General features: G+C 42.7%; 9 protein-coding genes across 9 annotated transcripts; 6 read left to right on the top strand and 3 right to left on the bottom strand.

Annotated features, from left to right (window-relative positions):
• The first annotated feature begins 137 nt into the window (after nucleotides 1-137).
• Nucleotides 138-1,517, top strand: LOC132087713 (uncharacterized). Its single transcript, XM_059496848.1, has 5 exons — nucleotides 138-412; nucleotides 485-660; nucleotides 749-943; nucleotides 1,020-1,262; nucleotides 1,330-1,517. Exons 1-5 carry the CDS (start codon nucleotides 196-198, stop codon nucleotides 1,468-1,470), a joined length of 972 nt encoding a protein of 323 aa, XP_059352831.1. The 5' UTR covers nucleotides 138-195; the 3' UTR covers nucleotides 1,471-1,517.
• Nucleotides 1,518-2,265: 748 nt separating this feature from the next.
• Nucleotides 2,266-3,876, top strand: LOC130689254 (glycoprotein-N-acetylgalactosamine 3-beta-galactosyltransferase 1-like). The gene is made up of 8 exons (XM_057512287.2): nucleotides 2,266-2,414; nucleotides 2,490-2,699; nucleotides 2,767-2,907; nucleotides 2,978-3,116; nucleotides 3,176-3,297; nucleotides 3,355-3,462; nucleotides 3,526-3,671; nucleotides 3,735-3,876. Exons 2-8 carry the CDS (start codon nucleotides 2,534-2,536, stop codon nucleotides 3,861-3,863), a joined length of 951 nt encoding a protein of 316 aa, XP_057368270.1. The 5' UTR covers nucleotides 2,266-2,414; nucleotides 2,490-2,533; the 3' UTR covers nucleotides 3,864-3,876.
• Nucleotides 3,877-4,141: 265 nt separating this feature from the next.
• LOC130689253 (lactosylceramide 4-alpha-galactosyltransferase-like) lies at nucleotides 4,142-5,590 on the top strand. Its single transcript, XM_057512282.2, has one exon. The coding sequence runs from the start codon at nucleotides 4,142-4,144 to the stop codon at nucleotides 5,390-5,392; it is 1,251 nt and encodes a 416-aa protein (XP_057368265.1). The 3' UTR covers nucleotides 5,393-5,590.
• On the top strand, nucleotides 5,530-6,599 carry LOC130689255 (lactosylceramide 4-alpha-galactosyltransferase-like). Its single transcript, XM_057512288.1, has one exon. It carries the CDS (start codon nucleotides 5,530-5,532, stop codon nucleotides 6,526-6,528), a length of 999 nt encoding a protein of 332 aa, XP_057368271.1. The 3' UTR covers nucleotides 6,529-6,599.
• LOC130688470 (alpha-(1,3)-fucosyltransferase C-like) lies at nucleotides 6,567-7,939 on the bottom strand. The gene has a single exon (XM_057511455.2). It carries the CDS (start codon nucleotides 7,893-7,895, stop codon nucleotides 6,627-6,629), a length of 1,269 nt encoding a protein of 422 aa, XP_057367438.1. The 5' UTR covers nucleotides 7,896-7,939; the 3' UTR covers nucleotides 6,567-6,626.
• Nucleotides 7,940-9,757: 1,818 nt separating this feature from the next.
• LOC130688848 (beta-1,4-N-acetylgalactosaminyltransferase bre-4-like) lies at nucleotides 9,758-12,347 on the top strand. The gene is made up of 5 exons (XM_057511855.2): nucleotides 9,758-9,897; nucleotides 11,039-11,269; nucleotides 11,333-11,587; nucleotides 11,678-11,867; nucleotides 11,943-12,347. Exons 2-5 carry the CDS (start codon nucleotides 11,059-11,061, stop codon nucleotides 12,316-12,318), a joined length of 1,032 nt encoding a protein of 343 aa, XP_057367838.1. The 5' UTR covers nucleotides 9,758-9,897; nucleotides 11,039-11,058; the 3' UTR covers nucleotides 12,319-12,347.
• On the top strand, nucleotides 9,764-10,914 carry LOC130688851 (uncharacterized). Its single transcript, XM_057511857.2, has one exon. It carries the CDS (start codon nucleotides 9,981-9,983, stop codon nucleotides 10,908-10,910), a length of 930 nt encoding a protein of 309 aa, XP_057367840.1. The 5' UTR covers nucleotides 9,764-9,980; the 3' UTR covers nucleotides 10,911-10,914.
• Nucleotides 12,348-12,375: 28 nt separating the features above from the next.
• On the bottom strand, nucleotides 12,376-14,169 carry LOC130688849 (uncharacterized). The gene is made up of 8 exons (XM_057511856.2): nucleotides 13,974-14,169; nucleotides 13,759-13,899; nucleotides 13,568-13,693; nucleotides 13,353-13,495; nucleotides 13,201-13,295; nucleotides 13,101-13,141; nucleotides 12,869-13,026; nucleotides 12,376-12,802 (listed from the first exon to the last, which is right to left on the bottom strand). The coding sequence occupies exons 1-8, from the start codon at nucleotides 14,142-14,144 to the stop codon at nucleotides 12,595-12,597; spliced, it is 1,083 nt and encodes a 360-aa protein (XP_057367839.2). The 5' UTR covers nucleotides 14,145-14,169; the 3' UTR covers nucleotides 12,376-12,594.
• A 601-nt stretch (nucleotides 14,170-14,770) lies between these two features.
• LOC130688847 (uncharacterized) lies at nucleotides 14,771-16,456 on the bottom strand. The gene is made up of 9 exons (XM_057511854.1): nucleotides 16,342-16,456; nucleotides 16,125-16,277; nucleotides 15,840-16,010; nucleotides 15,625-15,764; nucleotides 15,482-15,551; nucleotides 15,385-15,409; nucleotides 15,282-15,322; nucleotides 15,061-15,218; nucleotides 14,771-14,993 (listed from the first exon to the last, which is right to left on the bottom strand). The coding sequence occupies exons 1-9, from the start codon at nucleotides 16,447-16,449 to the stop codon at nucleotides 14,786-14,788; spliced, it is 1,074 nt and encodes a 357-aa protein (XP_057367837.1). The 5' UTR covers nucleotides 16,450-16,456; the 3' UTR covers nucleotides 14,771-14,785.
• Between the last annotated feature and the right edge of the window lie 428 nt (nucleotides 16,457-16,884).

Genomic DNA, 16,884 nt, shown 5'->3' with positions numbered 1-16,884 from the left:
ACATTGAACGCTCAAGGGGCATATTGACTTCACTTCACGCAAAGAGAAGAAAAGCTCATGGCTTTGTGTTACAGCCGGCTGTATAGAGAGAACATCGGGCAGATCTTAGGAAGGCCTGCCTTAGAGGTCTGTTTGTTGGGTGGTAACGCTTAAAAGTAATCCGCTCCACCAAAACAAAAGAAGGGTAGAACGAAAATGAAATTCAAAGTGATGTGGCGTTTGAGAACCAAACGGAGAAATGCAGTTATCATTCTCTTAGCAATTGTCACTTTGCTTCTAATGTATCCATATCCTCGTCATTGTCCCTATTTTAATCTGACGTGTAAGAGTGAGCTATATAATTTAATGTGGGAGACTTACGGCAAAGAGTGGTCGACTTTAGTTCCACCACCTGGTCTAGAATGCACAACAGGTATGTTCATTTTACGTTTAAACAAGGCATTGAACTACAGTTGCCTAGTAAATGGTGATCAAATGATTATAGAATACGTCAACGCTAATCGGCTGCAACAGGATCATCCGTGTGTCATTAAACTGATCCGGAGTCGATACTTGTACCAGCCATCATTACCAGATGTTTCTCTCAATCTGTCTCGTCCGTTGGTGGCAGATCCGTCGTCTGGTCAATCCAAAGTAGTTCTAGCTCACCTCCACAATCAAGTATACGCTCATAGTTATCACCCCTTCCTGAAATCAAATCACGTTTTTCAAAGTTTATAACACTGTCAAACAATACGATGTTGAAAAGATTGGAGGATTCTTTGTCGAGTGCGGAGCTTTTGATGGGGAAGAAGGTAGTAATTCACTTTTCATGGAGCGTCAACTCAAATGGAATGGAATCCTCATCGAGCCAGACCGAAAATCCTTTGGCAAATTGCTATCCAAACGACGCCATGCCTGGGCTTTACCCGTTTGCCTTTCTACGGAGCCCTTTCCTACCAAAGTAAGTCGTCTTGCCTGTTCAATAATTAAACGTATCTCCCATAACCATTAAGGAAATCTGACGTATTCGTGTAAAGGTCTCTTTCGAGTCCGACTACCAAGCAGGAAAAATATACCGACAAGATAATGAAAAGCAAATGAAGCTAGAGGCCGAAAGACTAAAAAAGTACGGCATTGGACTAATCGACGTCCAGTGTTTCCCTTTCTACTCGATTCTGTTGGCGGTCGGACGGACCCAAGTCGACTATTTTAGCTTGGACGTCGAAGGCGCCGAAAGTCAAGTTCTGGCCAATGTGCCCTGGCATCTTGTCGATGTTAAGGTGAATCCAATTATTTGCTTATATTTTCATTCATTTTTTCTGAGCTTTCTCTGTCTTATTGCACCAGACCTTAACGGTTGAGATTACGTCGCAAAACCAAACAGTGCTGAATCAAGTAGCCAATCACATGATGGCCAATGGATACGACAACAAAGAACTGATGAAAGGACAAGGATTTTATGACCTGGTATTCGTTAAACGAGGGTGAGAGTTTCAAGTCTTAGCTTATTGTAATCAAATTAAAGCTTTCTTTTGTTTGGGAAAATTTTAAGATTGAAATACAAAAAAAATCTGAAAAATTTGATTGACAGATAGACGAAATCCCACAGTTTTTGTATAATTACCATATTCTAATGAGCTATCCGTACAAACTGGCTGTTTAGTTGTTTTTTTTTTCAATATAAAAATTGTGACTAATCTGCATAAGTAATTCGTAGGTAAGTTTTTGCGTCCCATGCAAGGGGGAAGGGTACGATGAAAATGCAAATATCATACCCGTCCTCTACCACTTCCCACATTTTGCCGCGCGTTTTTCCCAAACCCCCAGCATCGAGGCAACAGCACTCGCAACAATGAAGTCCTAGCGTTACTTGTGCAACTATTCCCTCCCTCCATTTTACTCACATTTGCATAGAAATGGGGTATAGGTGCTTTTTGTTTGTTTTTAAGGGCAAAATTTGTGTTCCCACACTCAAAATGAGCTCAAGTAATATTCCATACATATTGTTTTCGATGTTTTACAGTAAAATCAGCAACGGACCTGATGGGATCGAAGGCTTCAAGGGCGAAAAAATCTTGTTCAGACACGCGCAATGTAAAAATTTTGTTCGAAGGTTGGCAATCTCGAACTTTCCTACTTTCGTGCTTTCAACAAGAGGAAGGGCACGATAAATACGTTCCCCTCCTTCTCCACCGATTTCCATTTTCCCTCCATTTTCTTTTGTTGCCCACCCTTTGGATATTTTGTGTGGTGAGTTATTGCCTGCAGCACAGCAAGCAGGCCCACTTCGTCCTTGCGCGTTTCCAATTGCACACGTCTTTTTCATCGCTCATGCAACGTGTAATTAGATTACAAATAAAAGGCATTCTTTTGATTTTTTCTTAGCCGATGGAGATTCAACTGCTGCCAGCAATAACTGCCCTCCAGATCAGGTGAATTTTTTCCTAGTAGATTGACTTGTAGAGTTTTATCTCAGTTGTACGACTCTGAATTTTATTCCCTCAAAGGTATCTGTCTTGGAAATGGTTTAATCGGAATTCAGCTGATTAAAATGCGGCGAACTAACCTGCCGCGATTTTTACGTAACTCGAATCTACTTTGTTCACGCTGTTGGTGGCTAGTGACCCTGATGCTTGGCTGCTACTCTTTTGGCGGACATTTTCGAGCGGCAAACTCTACAGCATATTCTGATGCTCAACATTCCGGTCCTTCCAATAGTGAGGCTAAGTTTTATATCTCAATTTTTTTTATCTAAACATTTATCTTTGACCTTCAATTTAAAAGCATTAGAAATCGGTTCGAGTTTGCCCATTCGCATCCTGTGTTGGGTCCCCATATCGACAAATAGCAAGAGCAGAGCCCAACTGATTCAGAAGACATGGGGCAAACAATGTGATACGTTGCTGCTTATGAGCTCAAAAGCAGGTACGTATTAGCTCATTAGCCAAGTCGCACTGAAATTGTTCAATTTACTTTTGTGTGGTAACGTATAAAGATCCTACAATACCTTCGATTGGCCTACCAGTAGAAGATTCCTACAACACTTTGTGGGGAAAGACGTATGAAGGTTTAAAATACATTTACGATCACCATCTGAATGACGCTGATTGGTTTTTCAAAGCTGACGACGATACGTGAGTAATAAGTAATTTTCGAATCGTATAATCATGAAGAATGCTTGTTCGTTCATCAGGTATGTTGTCGTGGACAATTTGAGACGCTTTCTTTCGTCATACGATTCTTCGATGCGTCATTTTCTTGGTTCACAATTCGCTCACAATCGACTTCTCAAAGGCTATTTTGGTGGTGGAGCAGGTATTCTTTTATCTTTCATGCTTCTGTTCAGAAGTTTTTTTTCTAATCTGAAAACAGGATATGCGATGACCAGGGAGACGGTTCGGCTTTTCATCGAGAACGTCTACAACAAACAATTTGACATTTGCATTCCCGGCCCTAATGGCGAAGAAGATTCTTACCTTGGTAAAGGGTCATTTCGTATTAAACGTTTTACAGTAGAGGTTGATTCAATGTTTTGTCAATAAGCTATGTGTTTAGAGATATTGGACGTTCTCTTTGGCGATACTCGCGATCCAAACGGTTCCCAAAGGTTTCTGCAATTAAGCCTTCATAACCTGTACAGGCCTTGGGATTATCAAGCAACACTTCGGGCTTTTTTTCAATCGAAACCAGTACATTTTTTTTCTAGCAGCACGAGATATATTTTTGATAACAGATTTTATTTTATTTTTAAGGGATCAGACTGTTGCTCCAATGAAACGATTTCATTTCATCCGGTTAAAGATGAACAACTTGTGGAATACGATTATCTCGTCACCTATCGCCGGTTGAGCAGTCTCCAACAGCCTGTGAACTTGGACTAAGGCCAGATTTTCTTTACTCATTGAAAAGTGTAACATTTTGAAATTGGTGTTCGTTCTGTCGATTTTCCGTTATTTTCATCAATTTTTCTATTGCGATTTTTGGCCTGTGGCAACTACCAAATCGACCGGCCAATCCCGTGATATCACTTGCACCCTGGCGGCGTTTTTATGCTCTGCAACCTTAATATCCACATATCTACTTACCTTTTTTTCCCCGTGAACAGTAGTTTTCCATCAGACCAAAGAATCTAAGATAGTTCCGCACCTGGTAGAGCACCATGAGTATTAAAGTTAGATTTTGGCGTTTCGTTAAGCGTAATGTCGGACATCTGAATTGTAATGGAGGTGATCCCACTTCGCTAGCAGATAACCAACAAAATTCAACTGGCAGGGTGACATCCAGAAGATTAACAAAAATGGTCGTCTGTCTACTCCCCATGCCACTCCTTGTTTTACTATTCTCCACCGCGAAGGACCAAAGTGCGATCACGCAAATTTCTCACACCGCTAAAATTCTTTGCGTCAACAGCAAGTTGGCTGTTGATCCACCAATAGCCGATGGCCTAATAATGCAAAAGGATGTACGTGCCAGCGAATGGAAAACTTTCAACAGTACATCACAGAAAGGATTGACGGATCAACGTATATTTTTTCACGAAACGAGCGGTACCAACGAACTCAATTTCCGCCAGTGTTGCGCTGTGGAATCGGCTGCTAAAAACAATCCCGATCGACCTGTTCAACTCTTTCTTCGACCGCTATTCATCTCTTGTCATGAACATTTGTCAAGTCATCCATCGGACTTTTTCCATAAACCTCTATGGTTAGATATTCTTTCCAACTACCCGAACATCGAGGCTATTTTACTCAACGAAGATTATTACTTCGCTGGAACACCGTTGCAGAGTTGGTATAATGCTGGCAAATGGCGTAAAACTGAACATGAAACAGTTCACTTCTCTGATTACATTCGGTTTCTTACTATGCACAAAGGAGGTGGTTTGTATTTGGACATGGACGTGTTAACCTTGAGACCTTTTCAAGGTGATAAATTTCGTAATTTCTTGTCTTACGACGGTGTCGCCATGAAAGCCGTAAGTAGTAGTGTGATGCATCTGGAAGTGGGCCATTGGTTAGCTACGGGAATGATGCGATTGCTAGCTGAAGAATACGACCCTCTTGATTTAGGGTTTCACGGATCTCAGGCTGTTGGTTCGTTGATGCATTCCTCGTGCGCATTAGTACGAGGCAATCCGGAATCCAACACTTGCAAAGACATCCACCTGCTGCCATCTAATTTCTTTTTGCCCTTTGGGAAGATGTTCGCTGAAAAGGTGAACAATTGGAGGGCCAAGTCTTTAAAGGGATCGGGCGTTTTAACTAAACTGAAAAACAGCTATGGCGTTCATACGTGGAAGTCCGTCGGAAATAATCCTGCAGACCTCTCAAATAACCCTAGCGTTTTCGGTGCCCTGGCGCAAATCCATTGTCCAATATCAGTGGCCAGGGCCTCTGAATTTCAAAATTAATTCTTGACCTTGGCAACAATCCGCTAGAAGGGCTTCATTTACAGCTGATTTTGCTCGAGGCTCTTACAGTTTCATAGCAACTAACCACCGTCCAACTGCTGTCATGTATTGTATCCAGTAGTCGGTTGTTATTCATCATGCCAACCATTCCCGTCAAATTTCGGTTGAAATACAAATTTGTAAATGCCACAAAGATAATCACCATTATTTGTATTGCATTTGTTACATTGTGTTATCTCAATTTCATTATTCCACCGCTTCGTCATCAAAACAAAGATGTCGCAATGGACAGCAGACGCATTTTTTTTCACGAAACGAGTGGCCGTGGAAGTCTCAATTTCAAACAGTGCTGCACAATCGAATCGGTAGCCAAACACAATCCTACCAGACCTGTCCAGCTATTCATGTCTGCCAAATCTCTGGACGTTTCAGGAACCAACGGCCCATGGATGGACATTCTAAATAATCATTATTCTAACGTCAATGTTGTTTTGATCAACAACGACCAATTTTTTAAAGGCTCTGCCTTGCAGTCGTGGTACGAAAACGGCGAATGGCGACAGAGCCGATTTCGGACGGCCCATCTCTCTGACTACATCCGACTCGTCTCCATGTATAGACATGGCGGCCTTTACATGGACCTGGACTATGTTGTTTTAAAGCCATTAGACGAGAAGCTGCTGCACAATGTTGTACTGGTAGAAGGCATCGACGGGCGGCAATTGAACAACGGCGTTATGCATTTTGAAGCTAAGCACAGACTCGTTAAAGAACTCATTGATTATTTATCGAAAGGATATGATCCAGAAGATTATTATTTACATGGACCCACGGCGCTGACGGATGTCTACGTTCGATTGTGTAGCAATGGAACCGGCCTTGGGAAGTGCCCTGATGTCTGTCTTTTGTCTTACAAACATTTCTGCCCCATCGGTCCACCCTTTTGGCATTTGTATTTCGAGGATGCGTCTGATCAGTCGCTTAATATGATTAATTCAAGTTACGGCGTTCATTTGTGGAACTTCCTCTCATCCAACGAACCTGTTCGAATGGGAACACGTCAATTGTACGCCATTCTGGCGGAAGAGAATTGCCCAATCACGGCTAAAAGAATGGCTGAATTTATTTCGACATGATTTTATTCGTTAATTCCTGAACTAATTTCCGTTAATTCTCGTTAATTCTGACTAAAAATCTTTTGCAATACACACACAGTTAAAAAAAAAAGATACATTTAAAAATATTTAGTTCGGTCAGTTTCACATTCGCCGTTGTCTATCCACCACTGTTTGATGTCTGGATACACTTTGGCCGGAAGAGTTTCGTCGTGAGCCATCCGACACAAATCACACCAACCGTCCAAGGCAGGTACGAAGACGTTGTAATCATTTCTCCATTGGAAATACTGGGCGTATAGCTCTTGCGAGCTGTCCAACAACAAAAGATAATCGGCCAGCTCTTTGGGCGTTGAGAAGTCCAGGGCGTTGATGTAGGAATGCGGAGGTGCGAAACGCTGATAATCGGCTCCACCGAGGACGATGGGCACCGTGTCAAACTGTAAAGTTCGATAGAATTTCTCGGTGACGTAATCTGGACACCATGAATTCTCGAAAGCCAAATAAAACTTGTATTTAGCTCGTAATGCTTCACTCTCCTCACAGTTGTAAGGATCTTCTGCCGAATCGCAAATCGAAGTCACTTGTTGCTTGGTTCCACATCGGCCGTACATGTCGACTGGGACGTGCTGGCTCAGTTGACGGGCATATTCTTCTCGTTGGATGGGAGTATCGCAATGCGACACGAACCAGGCCACCAATTTCGATTTCTTTCGTACCCAGGGGTTGATTATCGATACGTCAGCGTTCGCCTTCGTCCTGTTTCCTCTGTTCGTGACCAGCCTTTCCAGAGTGTCCACAGAAGAGAGTTTAATCGTCCTGTTCGATCTTTGTTCATTTCGAGGTGGGTACTGATGGTCACGATGTTTTTTAGACACAACAGCTCCCAGGAAATCACGCAGGACGATATCGGAATCCCGTCTATAGCTCATGGTCCAGTTGAAGTAGTTGTAACGCGTTCGATTGTTTTGAAGCAGAGGCAGCTGATGAGTGTTGGTAGGCGATTCCATGACGAAGAAAACGAACCGCTGATGGGGTAAACGATTTACTAAGAAATCGGGAGTCGTTTCGATGGAGATGAGAACAATGTCACTCTGATTGAACAGTGTCAGATCGGGAGTGAACAAACAAGCGGTCACGGGACATTGAGCTTTGATTAACGGCTGGTCGCCCATCGTCGGATCCCAAGAGTTCCAGTACAAAATGGTTTTCACCTTGGAACTGCTGGACCCTATTGCTGGGCTTGGGACTGGACTGGGCTTCAGTTTGTGCTGGCCTTGATGCGGCAGTCGAGTCGCTAACACGATCGCTATTACCGTAGTGAAAATGGCTATCGCCAATAATGCGATGACTCGACAAATGAAACGAAAGCGACGGTACCTTTTCATGTTTTACCTGTTTGCATTACAACAGTTCGCGTGATGACATCATGGTCAATATGAATAAATACACAAATAAATGCACTACACGATTAACATTTCTGTTGATGTTCAACTGGCCAACGCATTTTTGTATTGGACTCGGTTTCAAGTCTGAATTCCAGGTGCTCAGTTTGGTGGTGTTACCTGCAAGCGAACTTGACACTGTTCGCCTTCCACTATTTTTCTCTTTGAAAAATGACCTGATGGCCTCCGGTAATGTATAGAAAATAACACATTCAAGCCGGAGGGAACAAACAATACTCGGCAAATGCACGAAGGTAATAACTTCACGCTTGGCGTGTCTTGTATTTAATGGCTTCACAGTCCGTTGTTGGCTCGTAAAAGTCATTAAAAGGTTAATAGTCGAATGTTTAAATTGAATGTTGGTTCGTAAGACATATGGCGAGACAAGCGTGAAAAATAAAGCAATTTCTTTTGCGATTAAGATATGCGAATGTTTAAGAACTCTTATCGGAATATAGAAGGAGACACGAAGTCTTGTTCCGTCTCCATTCTGTCAGCATCATTTGCAGCGGCAACCAACATGTCTCCACAAAAGGCCTTCGTAAGTCTTTGTTGCTTTTGCTTACATTACAAAGAGCTCAGTCATAATTTCAACGTTTAAATTATTTGAATTTGCACAGAAATTCATTACCCTTTTAACTGCGTTGGCCATTATCTTCTGCGATTGTGCACCTCAGTATGGCCCCGTTTATTACCTTCCGCATTATTACGTCTTGGTGCCAATAACCGAATCACCAGTTGTAACTAATGCAACTGCCGAAGATTTACCCACCTTTCGAATCCTCTGCAATCCCCTATGTACGCACTATTTATAATTTACTAAAGTGCTATTATGGACATCTATTTTATTAATCAAGTGTTTCTGATTTCAATACGAATATGCAGCAACATGCAAGACCAACGCCGGCTGCTCCAGAAACCTCATCCTGAAAAGCTGTCGCAACCTTTTAGGAACCAAAAAACATTGCTGCGTTTAACAGCGAATCAATTCTGTGAGGTACTTGAAATACGCCACGTCGTTAGAACCCCAACAAACTTGGTTCATTTTTGTTTTAGTCTTACATCATATTTAAGTTAGGTATCGTTATAGACATGCCTCAAGTCGAATATACACTTGCATTATTCATGTTTGTTTTTTGTTGTGCTGTCAGCTCAAATAAGTTCATATTTGATTACAGTCTTCGGCATCATAACAACGTCCATCGAACGGTTCAAGGTAAGTGAAAACTATCGTGTCCTTCGCATGACCAAGGACGAAGCTATTGATCATTTTTTCTTTCTTTTGTGAAGATGTAATTTAGTTTGAATTTTTAATTTCGAAAAAACATGCTCGATAAGGTTTCCGAATTTGCATGACGCCTACAATCTCAGTAAATTTATTATTGGTATGGTAATAATCTAGCCCAACTAGGTAATTATGAGCAGTGATATCTGATTCCTTAATTACCAATACGGATTGAAATCGTCAATTTATTCGATCGCCAATGGGCCATATATAAAAGATAATCTACAAATAACGATGAAAGACGACGATGGAATTCTTTAATGCGTATTACTGAGCGTACTGCACCATTTAATTTAGTCGTAGGGTAATCATCCACGACCTTCAATGCTGTATTTTAATAGAACGCTTTCGGGCATCAGACACCTTTGAAATTTCACGACCCTTCCTGCTTTACGGCCCCCCCATTAAAGTGAGATCATCATTATGTCAAGGTCATTCACGCCACCAGCACACCTAATGGATACCCCCTTGAAGCAACCATTTCATCTAAACTCCTCCCTTCTCAGAGGAAGGACTTATTGTTGCCTGGAAGAACATCGCCACGGAAGCAAAGCTTCTATTAATCCCGGTGCGATTCGATCGTGCTTTGTAACTGCCATTCTGACGGCTAAGATCCCAAGATAATTTATTGTGACATTAAACTAAAAGAAAAATGTTCAGGTAAGAATCCTCTTATTGCATTAGGCGTTGAAACAATGTGAATTGTTATAGCGTTTGTTATTCGTTGATGAGACAATTTGTAAATGCAAATGGCAATCGTACGTCGCAAAACAAAGACGTTGATGTTGTGGGCGATATTTGGAATCCCATTTGCCTACGTGATCATTCACGCTGTTCTTCCGGTTGACAATCATGTTCCCAGTCAAGTCATTAACGTCGATTGGCGTCACGTCGACATGGACACGCTCAATGGCCATCAATTGACCGACTATTTTTCCTGGTCCAACTCCGGTGCTTGCCGTTTAGTCCAAGATTTCGGCGGAGTCATGATATCCGTCGGCAATATCCCAGCTGTGGATGGGCAGAAAGCTGTGTGTCTAGACAGGCCGCACCTCGCTCCATCGCCAGATGAATGCATCGTCTATTCGTTCGGCATCAACAACGAATGGAGTTTCGACGAGGCCATGGAACAATACGGATGCAACGTGTTCGCTTTTGATCCTTCCATGAATGTTTCCGATCACGATCGATCTGAATGGATTCGCTTCTACCGATTAGGATTAGGTAGCAAAGACGGCGACACCTGGAACGGCCAATCAGGTGTTGAAACTCGGACGTTAGACTCGATTCACAACATGCTGAAATCCATTCACAGATCCGATGTCATTGATTATTTGAAACTGGATATCGAGACGGCCGAATGGGCCGTTTTACCGCAGATTGTTAGCTCCGGAATGATGGACAAGGTGAAACAGCTGAGCGTGGAAATTCACCTGCCCAACGGGAATACGAACGAGGAGCAAGACAACGAGCCTTTCTTTTCGCTGGAAGAATACCGCAGGTTGGCTAGAATCCTCCAATCACTCGAGAATTACGGACTCGTTCGTTTCGATTCCAAGAGAAATCCTTGGTCAGTCGGAGTGGGCAAAGCCGCTGGATTGTTGGGCATTGACGCACCTTACGCTTACGAAATCGCTTGGTTCAATAATAAATTGCTCCAGTCGCAACTTTAAAACATCGGGGTTCTTAAAAACGAAACAATTTTATTTGTTTAATGCGTTCATAATCGTGAATGTTCGTTTCAATACAAGTGTTTACATTCCTTGCTTTACGATGGTACAATCTCTTTACACGTTTTTAGGGTATGACAGGCAGGAGTCAATGGATGAAATGACACGGAAGAGGCCCCGGTTTGTGTTCTTCCATCAGCTAGTGATTGTATCTAAAACAAGGGCCATCCTCGTCATCTTGTTTATCCTGTTTAGCATATCGTTAATCCTTTTAATCCATCATCTCCCTATCACTAAAGTATCGTCCAGCTATGATGGTCGTCGTACATTGCCACTCTGCCCGAACGTTTCTCCCCTTTCAGGTACGTGAACCTTAAACAATTAAAAGACATCATTAATGTTATAACTACCCTCACACTTACTAGTTGGATGGCTGGATCTGTCAGCCGAGATTCCGGCTCTTTTGGATGACTCTGTTGCTTTCCAAGACACGATGACGAACGCGGGATTGAAACGAGGTGGCAGTTATAAACCAACAGATTGCCAGGCACGATGTAAAATCGCTTTGATTGTACCCTATCGAGATCGCGAGCAACAGTTGACAGTGTTCCTGCGTTACATGCATCCGTTCCTGCAGAGGCAACAGCGACACTACACCATTTTCATTGTCGAACAGACCGGTTAGTTTGGTAATGGCTTGTGACGTCATATCCGAGTACTAAGGCTTTCATTAAATGTTCATTTTCAAAACAAAATCTATGCGTACACAGGTGGTTTACCTTTTAATCGAGGCATGCTGCATAATATCGGATTCGTAGAGGCCAAACGCCGTGAAGAATTTGAATGTTTCATTTTTCACGATGTCGATATCCTTCCGGAAGATGACAGGAATCTCTACTCGTGCCCGGATCATGGCAGACCCCTTCACATGTCCTTTGTTATTGACGTTCACGATTACAAGTAAAAAGTTTGAAAACGCATTTTTCTATGTACTTAATCGTGAGTTATAACAAAAATTGAATCATTTACACGCAGGCCGGTGTCGTTAATGTTCCTTTTCGGCGGAGGAGTGATTGCCATTTCGGAGTTGGATTTCATCCGTGCCAATGGCTACTCGAATGCATTTTGGGGTCCGGGACTAGAAGACGATGATTTCTATCGTCGCATCAGACGATTGAATATGACTGTCGTTCGACCTCAATGGCCAGTGGATCACCTGAGATACAGGACGCTCTATCACGATCCGGTGGATGTCGATCCGCAGAGACAGAGGCTTTTTGATGAGGGTCACCTTCGATACGAATCGGATGGACTTGCCAATCTGCGATATCGTCTCATTGATTTGCAAATGAAACCACTTTACACTCACATCGTGGTCGATCCAATAGCTCTGTACAAAGAAAACGTTTAATTCATTAGGAATAATCAGAATGGAATAGATTGTCGGTGTATTGCTGATATCGTGCTAACATGATACACTCTCCAAGCAAAAAATGAATAACTATAAATGGTTATACGTAATAGTTTTTGCAAAATTTTTCAAAAACGCTGCTACATAGATAATAGATTAGATGCTCTGGCTTTGCAAGATTCGACAAGTATTACTCTTTGGGGGAAACAAACAGTTAACTATGTTGCGTAGCCATTGTGGGGAAATAAAATCAATAATTATTGTGATGCGATCGAGTTAGATCGTGGCAAGGAAGGCGAATTCGGCTAAACGGCAGATGTTGACGTTACGCTTCATGAAGATGTAACCATTCATACCCCACGAAGTGCCCCACGAATTGCGCACGATCCAATAGTCGGTGCCGTTGGTCGTGCCGTAACCGACCAGCAGGAGACCGTGGTTAATCGTTCCATTCTTGCACGTGTCATCATCGAAAATGCCCGACCTGGAAAATATGGCAATGCAGAATGAGGGTACATGAAATGATGAAGGCCAAAATTTGATGACGTACCTGTAAAGGGTGAATCTGGAATTGGTGGCAACAGAAATAGCGACCGGTCCTCTTTGCATGGCTAGAAGTATAGCTGTTTCGTTTTTGGCTAACGAAGCGTATCGTGACAGTTTGCCCGCCACCGGCGTGACGTCTTTAGTGAAGTTGCACGTACCAGCCTATTTCGATTGCAAATGATTTTATTATTATTATTATTTTTTTTTTTTATCACATAGGAAAATTGTTTCCTTACCACTGCCCTGTAAGGATAAGTGGCATTGCTCGCCTGTCCACCTGCAACGAACGAACATTGTAAAATAATGAATTTCAATTGAATGAAGAGTAGCAAATACCGACAGCCATAATGTAATCCCATGCTTGGGTGTAGAAACCACCATTACATCCCTTCGTGCCATAACTGCCACTGCAATCAATCATCTGCTGTTCACTTTACACAAAAGAAAACATCACTACCTGCCAATGTAAACGTATTAGATTATGTTACCTCAATATCAATGGGATCTTTGTCCTGTTACTGGTGGCACACGTTTGATATTCGACAGCCGTTGTGGCGATAAAAGCCCAACATCCACCACACGGAGATTGGATCTTGACGGGTGGCATACACGGATCGGTACGTAGATCGAGCTGTGTTGCGAGACGTGTTAGACCTTTCAGATTTTAGTGGAACAAAAAAAGAATGATTTACGTGGAACTAACCGAAGGAGTGGTGGTTTGACGGTTGGTGACGTTCCCTGCAGCCAAGACATCGACCACTGCTTCATTGTTGATAAACCCTTTAGGTATGGTAACGCCCAACAGATAAGTTTCCCATTCCTCTTCGCTCTGCACCACACAACAAAGAAAAAAGATGATTCAATCCTTCAACATAACACGTCCGTTTTGCTTACGAGATCTGCGAACGCGTTGTCACCCAGAATGAAAGAATTTCGCTGATTTTCGTTATGTTGGTCGATGATTGCTTTCCTCCGCTTCCAACGTCTAAAGTGTACCCTCTCCAATGCTCCGTTGTACGTCTTCTTGTGTCTTTTCTGTTCCCTCGCGACAGCCGTCAATTAGAATTTCAACAGCAAAAAGAACCTTTAAGAAAATTGACCAATCGTACCTTAAAATCTTTGAACTTGATGATCTCGTCCTCCGTGTCTTCTTGAGCTGCCGAGTGGCCAACGCCAATGGCGAGAGATAAGAAGCAAATCGTCATCAACTTCATGGTGGATGTTGTTCGTTGTTCGTACGGTCGGACAATGAGTGAGCAAGAGGACGATCCGAGCCACATCTCTTTTTCAATGCTGCCAGGTCGCTAACCCACGTACGGTACAATACACTCGATTCGCTCCGGCAACAACGTTAACTCGTTGATAACCAATAAAAACAAACATTCAATGGGCTGGGAAAATTCGAGATACAAACTCTTACCAACAAAAAACAAAAAAAGTCCCATAACTATTGCATATAACACGGCCATCCTGTGACGCACATTCAGTGAATCGTGTTCCAGCAAAGTCGTATGTTTATTGACCCTGCCTTCTCTAAACCCAAAAATGTGTTGCTAACCACTATGTGTTAAACAGCCATCGGTAACCACCAAGGCTGGCAGGTTATAGGGAACGTTAGAAAGTTACCTTTATGCATTGCACATTACGAACGCGTGTGAAAAGAACAATCGCAGTTCAGATAATAATTGAATAAAATCAACCCGATATCGTTCCCGAAACTATTTCGATAAAAAGAAGTGCGTGAGCAAGCCGGATACAATCAGCAGAAAAACACACGGTAGTGAAACAATAAAAGTGTGTGTATTCGACAACAACGACAGCCTTACACATTGACCTACAGTCGTTTACTTCTGAATGGCAGAAGGGAAAAACCCGGAACAAACAAACAACGTCACACGATGGCAAGGGGTTGCACATTAGTTTAGATGGTAGCGAGAAATGCGTATTCGGCCAATCGACACATATTGACGTTGCGTTTCATGAGTATGTAACCGTTTTGACCCCAAGATGTTCCCCACGAATTGCGCACGATCCAGTAGTCAGTGCCGTTAGCCCTTCCGTAACCCACGAGGACGACGCCGTGATTGAGCGTCCCGCTCTTGCACGTCTCGTCGTCGAAAATGCCTGAACTGAAGTATGTAATTTTTTTAAGTCATTAAAATGTGGTGAGGGTGAACGTTAATGAAAAGGATCGACCTGTAGAGGATGAATTTCGTATTGGCTACGATGGAGACTGCGACGGGACCTCTTTGCAACGCGTTCAACATGGTTGTTTCGTTTTTGGCCAGGTACGCGTACCTGGACACCCTGCCTGCCGTTGGCGTGACTCCTTTCACAAACTGACATGTGCCAGCCTAACGAAATCTTAGAATTAATACTCTTCAACAATGAAAAGCCTTAAAGCCAAAGTACACTACCGCTGCCATGTAAGGATATGTGACGTTCGTTGCAAGTCCACCTGTAATTACTTCAACTGGAAACAAACGAGAAAAGAAGGCAAAAGTTTAGCCAATGAAATACCTGTGGCCATGATATAGTCCCACGCCTGCGAACACAAACAATAGAACGGTGTAAAAATAGAAGAGCTATTAAAAGCTATTATAAGTGAAAAAAGAACCTGCGAGTAAAAGCCACCGTTACATCCTTTGGTGCCGTAGCTTCCGCTGCAGTCGATCAGCTGTTGTTCACTTTTTTTATATGCACAATGAAAGACATTAGTTATTCACTGAATGATGGCGAAAAAAGCTTTCATCGTCCCACCTCAGCACTAAAGGAGTTCGGTTTGTCCTGCTCATGCAAGTCTGATATTCGACGGCCGTCGTGGCGATAAAAGCCCAGCATCCGCCGCACGGGGACTGGAATTTGACGGGCGGCATGCACGGATTATTGCGCAAATCAAGCTAGATTACCAAAAAATGCGTCCCAGTTATTACTTTGGCATTTAAAAAATTACGAATTCAAACACGAGAACTAACGGAAGGGGCAGTCTGACGATCGTCCGCCTCGATGATCTCGTCCACTAGATTGCCTTCGGTTTCAGAGTCTACAGTCGTCGTTTCAACTTGCTCACTCTCTTCCTCTTCATTGACGATGAATTCTTCCGGTACCGTAACTCCTAAAAGATACGTCTCCCATTCCTCCTCGCTCTGTAAGCAAAAATACCGATGCTAAGTTGCTGAACCTTATGGCTTTATTCTGACTCACTGCTAATGCATGTATACATTTCATTGATAAATAGAAAAGTTTTAAGTTTGCCATACTTGGTCTGCGAATAAATTGTCAGCCATACGGAATGAGCTCCTCCGACCGGATGAGGTGCCATTGTTATGCCGCCGGATGGCAGCCCTCCTCTTCTTCCAGCGTTTGAAGTGCACCCTCTCCAACGCCCCGTTGTACTTTTTCTTGTTCCGCTTCTGTAATTCAATTATTTAGCAGAGCTTTTTCAAACACGTGACACGTTGGCATAATCCTGAGTACCTTGAATTCTTTGAATTTGACCATCTCTTCATCGTCCGTGTCGTCCGGAGCAGCAGCGATGATCACGAAGCAGACCAGTGATAGAACGTAAACTGTTACCAACTTCATGGCTACCTCGCAGCAGAGCTGGACAACGAATGACGTTGCTGCAAAAGTTACAAACATCAAGAAAACTCACTACCAACTAAATAAACACCGTCCTTTTTTGTTTGGTTTTTTTTTTACGCAGGTCGCTAACCCCCCAAGTTTAGCTGCAATGCAATGGATGATCGTCATTTGATCGTCTCCTGCAGCGAATCCTCTAATAAAAAGGATGACGTATCAATAAAACAAAACAAAAATACGGACGTGTCATCTCCAGCGGCTAGAGATTCGTTTGTCTTTGGTATGCACGCAGACGACCGTTCCATGCTTTGAATCAGCAATTTATTACACCATCAAGTCTTGTAAAGAATATCACGCCGAGATCCTTCTTTATTTATTCTTTTTTTTTTCTTTGATGTCATAAAGGCATCATTGTGTATTTCAACAATTGAAAAAGAG

Source organism: Daphnia carinata, chromosome 9, assembly GCF_022539665.2.
Source record: "Daphnia carinata strain CSIRO-1 chromosome 9, CSIRO_AGI_Dcar_HiC_V3, whole genome shotgun sequence".
In the NCBI taxonomy this organism is placed as follows: domain Eukaryota; kingdom Metazoa; phylum Arthropoda; class Branchiopoda; order Diplostraca; family Daphniidae; genus Daphnia; species Daphnia carinata.
This window is presented reverse-complemented; position numbering and strand designations above follow the sequence as displayed.

Coding starts and splice junctions, on each gene's coding strand:
- LOC132087713 (XM_059496848.1), top strand. CDS start 196: ATGAAATTCAAAGTGATGTGGCGTTTGAGAACCAAACGGAGAAATGCA. Junction 944..1,019: donor CGGAGCCCTTTCCTACCAAA/GTAAGTCGTCTT, acceptor ATTCGTGTAAAG/GTCTCTTTCGAGTCCGACTA. Junction 1,263..1,329: donor GGCATCTTGTCGATGTTAAG/GTGAATCCAATT, acceptor TTATTGCACCAG/ACCTTAACGGTTGAGATTAC.
- LOC130689254 (XM_057512287.2), top strand. CDS start 2,534: ATGCGGCGAACTAACCTGCCGCGATTTTTACGTAACTCGAATCTACTT. Junction 2,700..2,766: donor ACATTCCGGTCCTTCCAATA/GTGAGGCTAAGT, acceptor TCAATTTAAAAG/CATTAGAAATCGGTTCGAGT. Junction 3,463..3,525: donor CGAAGAAGATTCTTACCTTG/GTAAAGGGTCAT, acceptor TTTGTCAATAAG/CTATGTGTTTAGAGATATTG.
- LOC130689253 (XM_057512282.2), top strand. CDS start 4,142: ATGAGTATTAAAGTTAGATTTTGGCGTTTCGTTAAGCGTAATGTCGGA.
- LOC130689255 (XM_057512288.1), top strand. CDS start 5,530: ATGCCAACCATTCCCGTCAAATTTCGGTTGAAATACAAATTTGTAAAT.
- LOC130688470 (XM_057511455.2), bottom strand. CDS start 7,895: ATGAAAAGGTACCGTCGCTTTCGTTTCATTTGTCGAGTCATCGCATTA.
- LOC130688851 (XM_057511857.2), top strand. CDS start 9,981: ATGCAAATGGCAATCGTACGTCGCAAAACAAAGACGTTGATGTTGTGG.
- LOC130688848 (XM_057511855.2), top strand. CDS start 11,059: ATGGATGAAATGACACGGAAGAGGCCCCGGTTTGTGTTCTTCCATCAG. Junction 11,270..11,332: donor GAACGTTTCTCCCCTTTCAG/GTACGTGAACCT, acceptor CACACTTACTAG/TTGGATGGCTGGATCTGTCA. Junction 11,588..11,677: donor TTTCATTGTCGAACAGACCG/GTTAGTTTGGTA, acceptor ATGCGTACACAG/GTGGTTTACCTTTTAATCGA.
- LOC130688849 (XM_057511856.2), bottom strand. CDS start 14,144: ATGTGGCTCGGATCGTCCTCTTGCTCACTCATTGTCCGACCGTACGAA. Junction 13,027..13,100: donor CTTATCCTTACAGGGCAGTG/GTAAGGAAACAA, acceptor CAATCGAAATAG/GCTGGTACGTGCAACTTCAC. Junction 12,803..12,868: donor TCCAGATTCACCCTTTACAG/GTACGTCATCAA, acceptor CATATTTTCCAG/GTCGGGCATTTTCGATGATG.
- LOC130688847 (XM_057511854.1), bottom strand. CDS start 16,449: ATGAAGTTGGTAACAGTTTACGTTCTATCACTGGTCTGCTTCGTGATC. Junction 15,765..15,839: donor ATCGTCAGACTGCCCCTTCC/GTTAGTTCTCGT, acceptor TTGGTAATCTAG/CTTGATTTGCGCAATAATCC. Junction 15,219..15,281: donor CATATCCTTACATGGCAGCG/GTAGTGTACTTT, acceptor AGATTTCGTTAG/GCTGGCACATGTCAGTTTGT.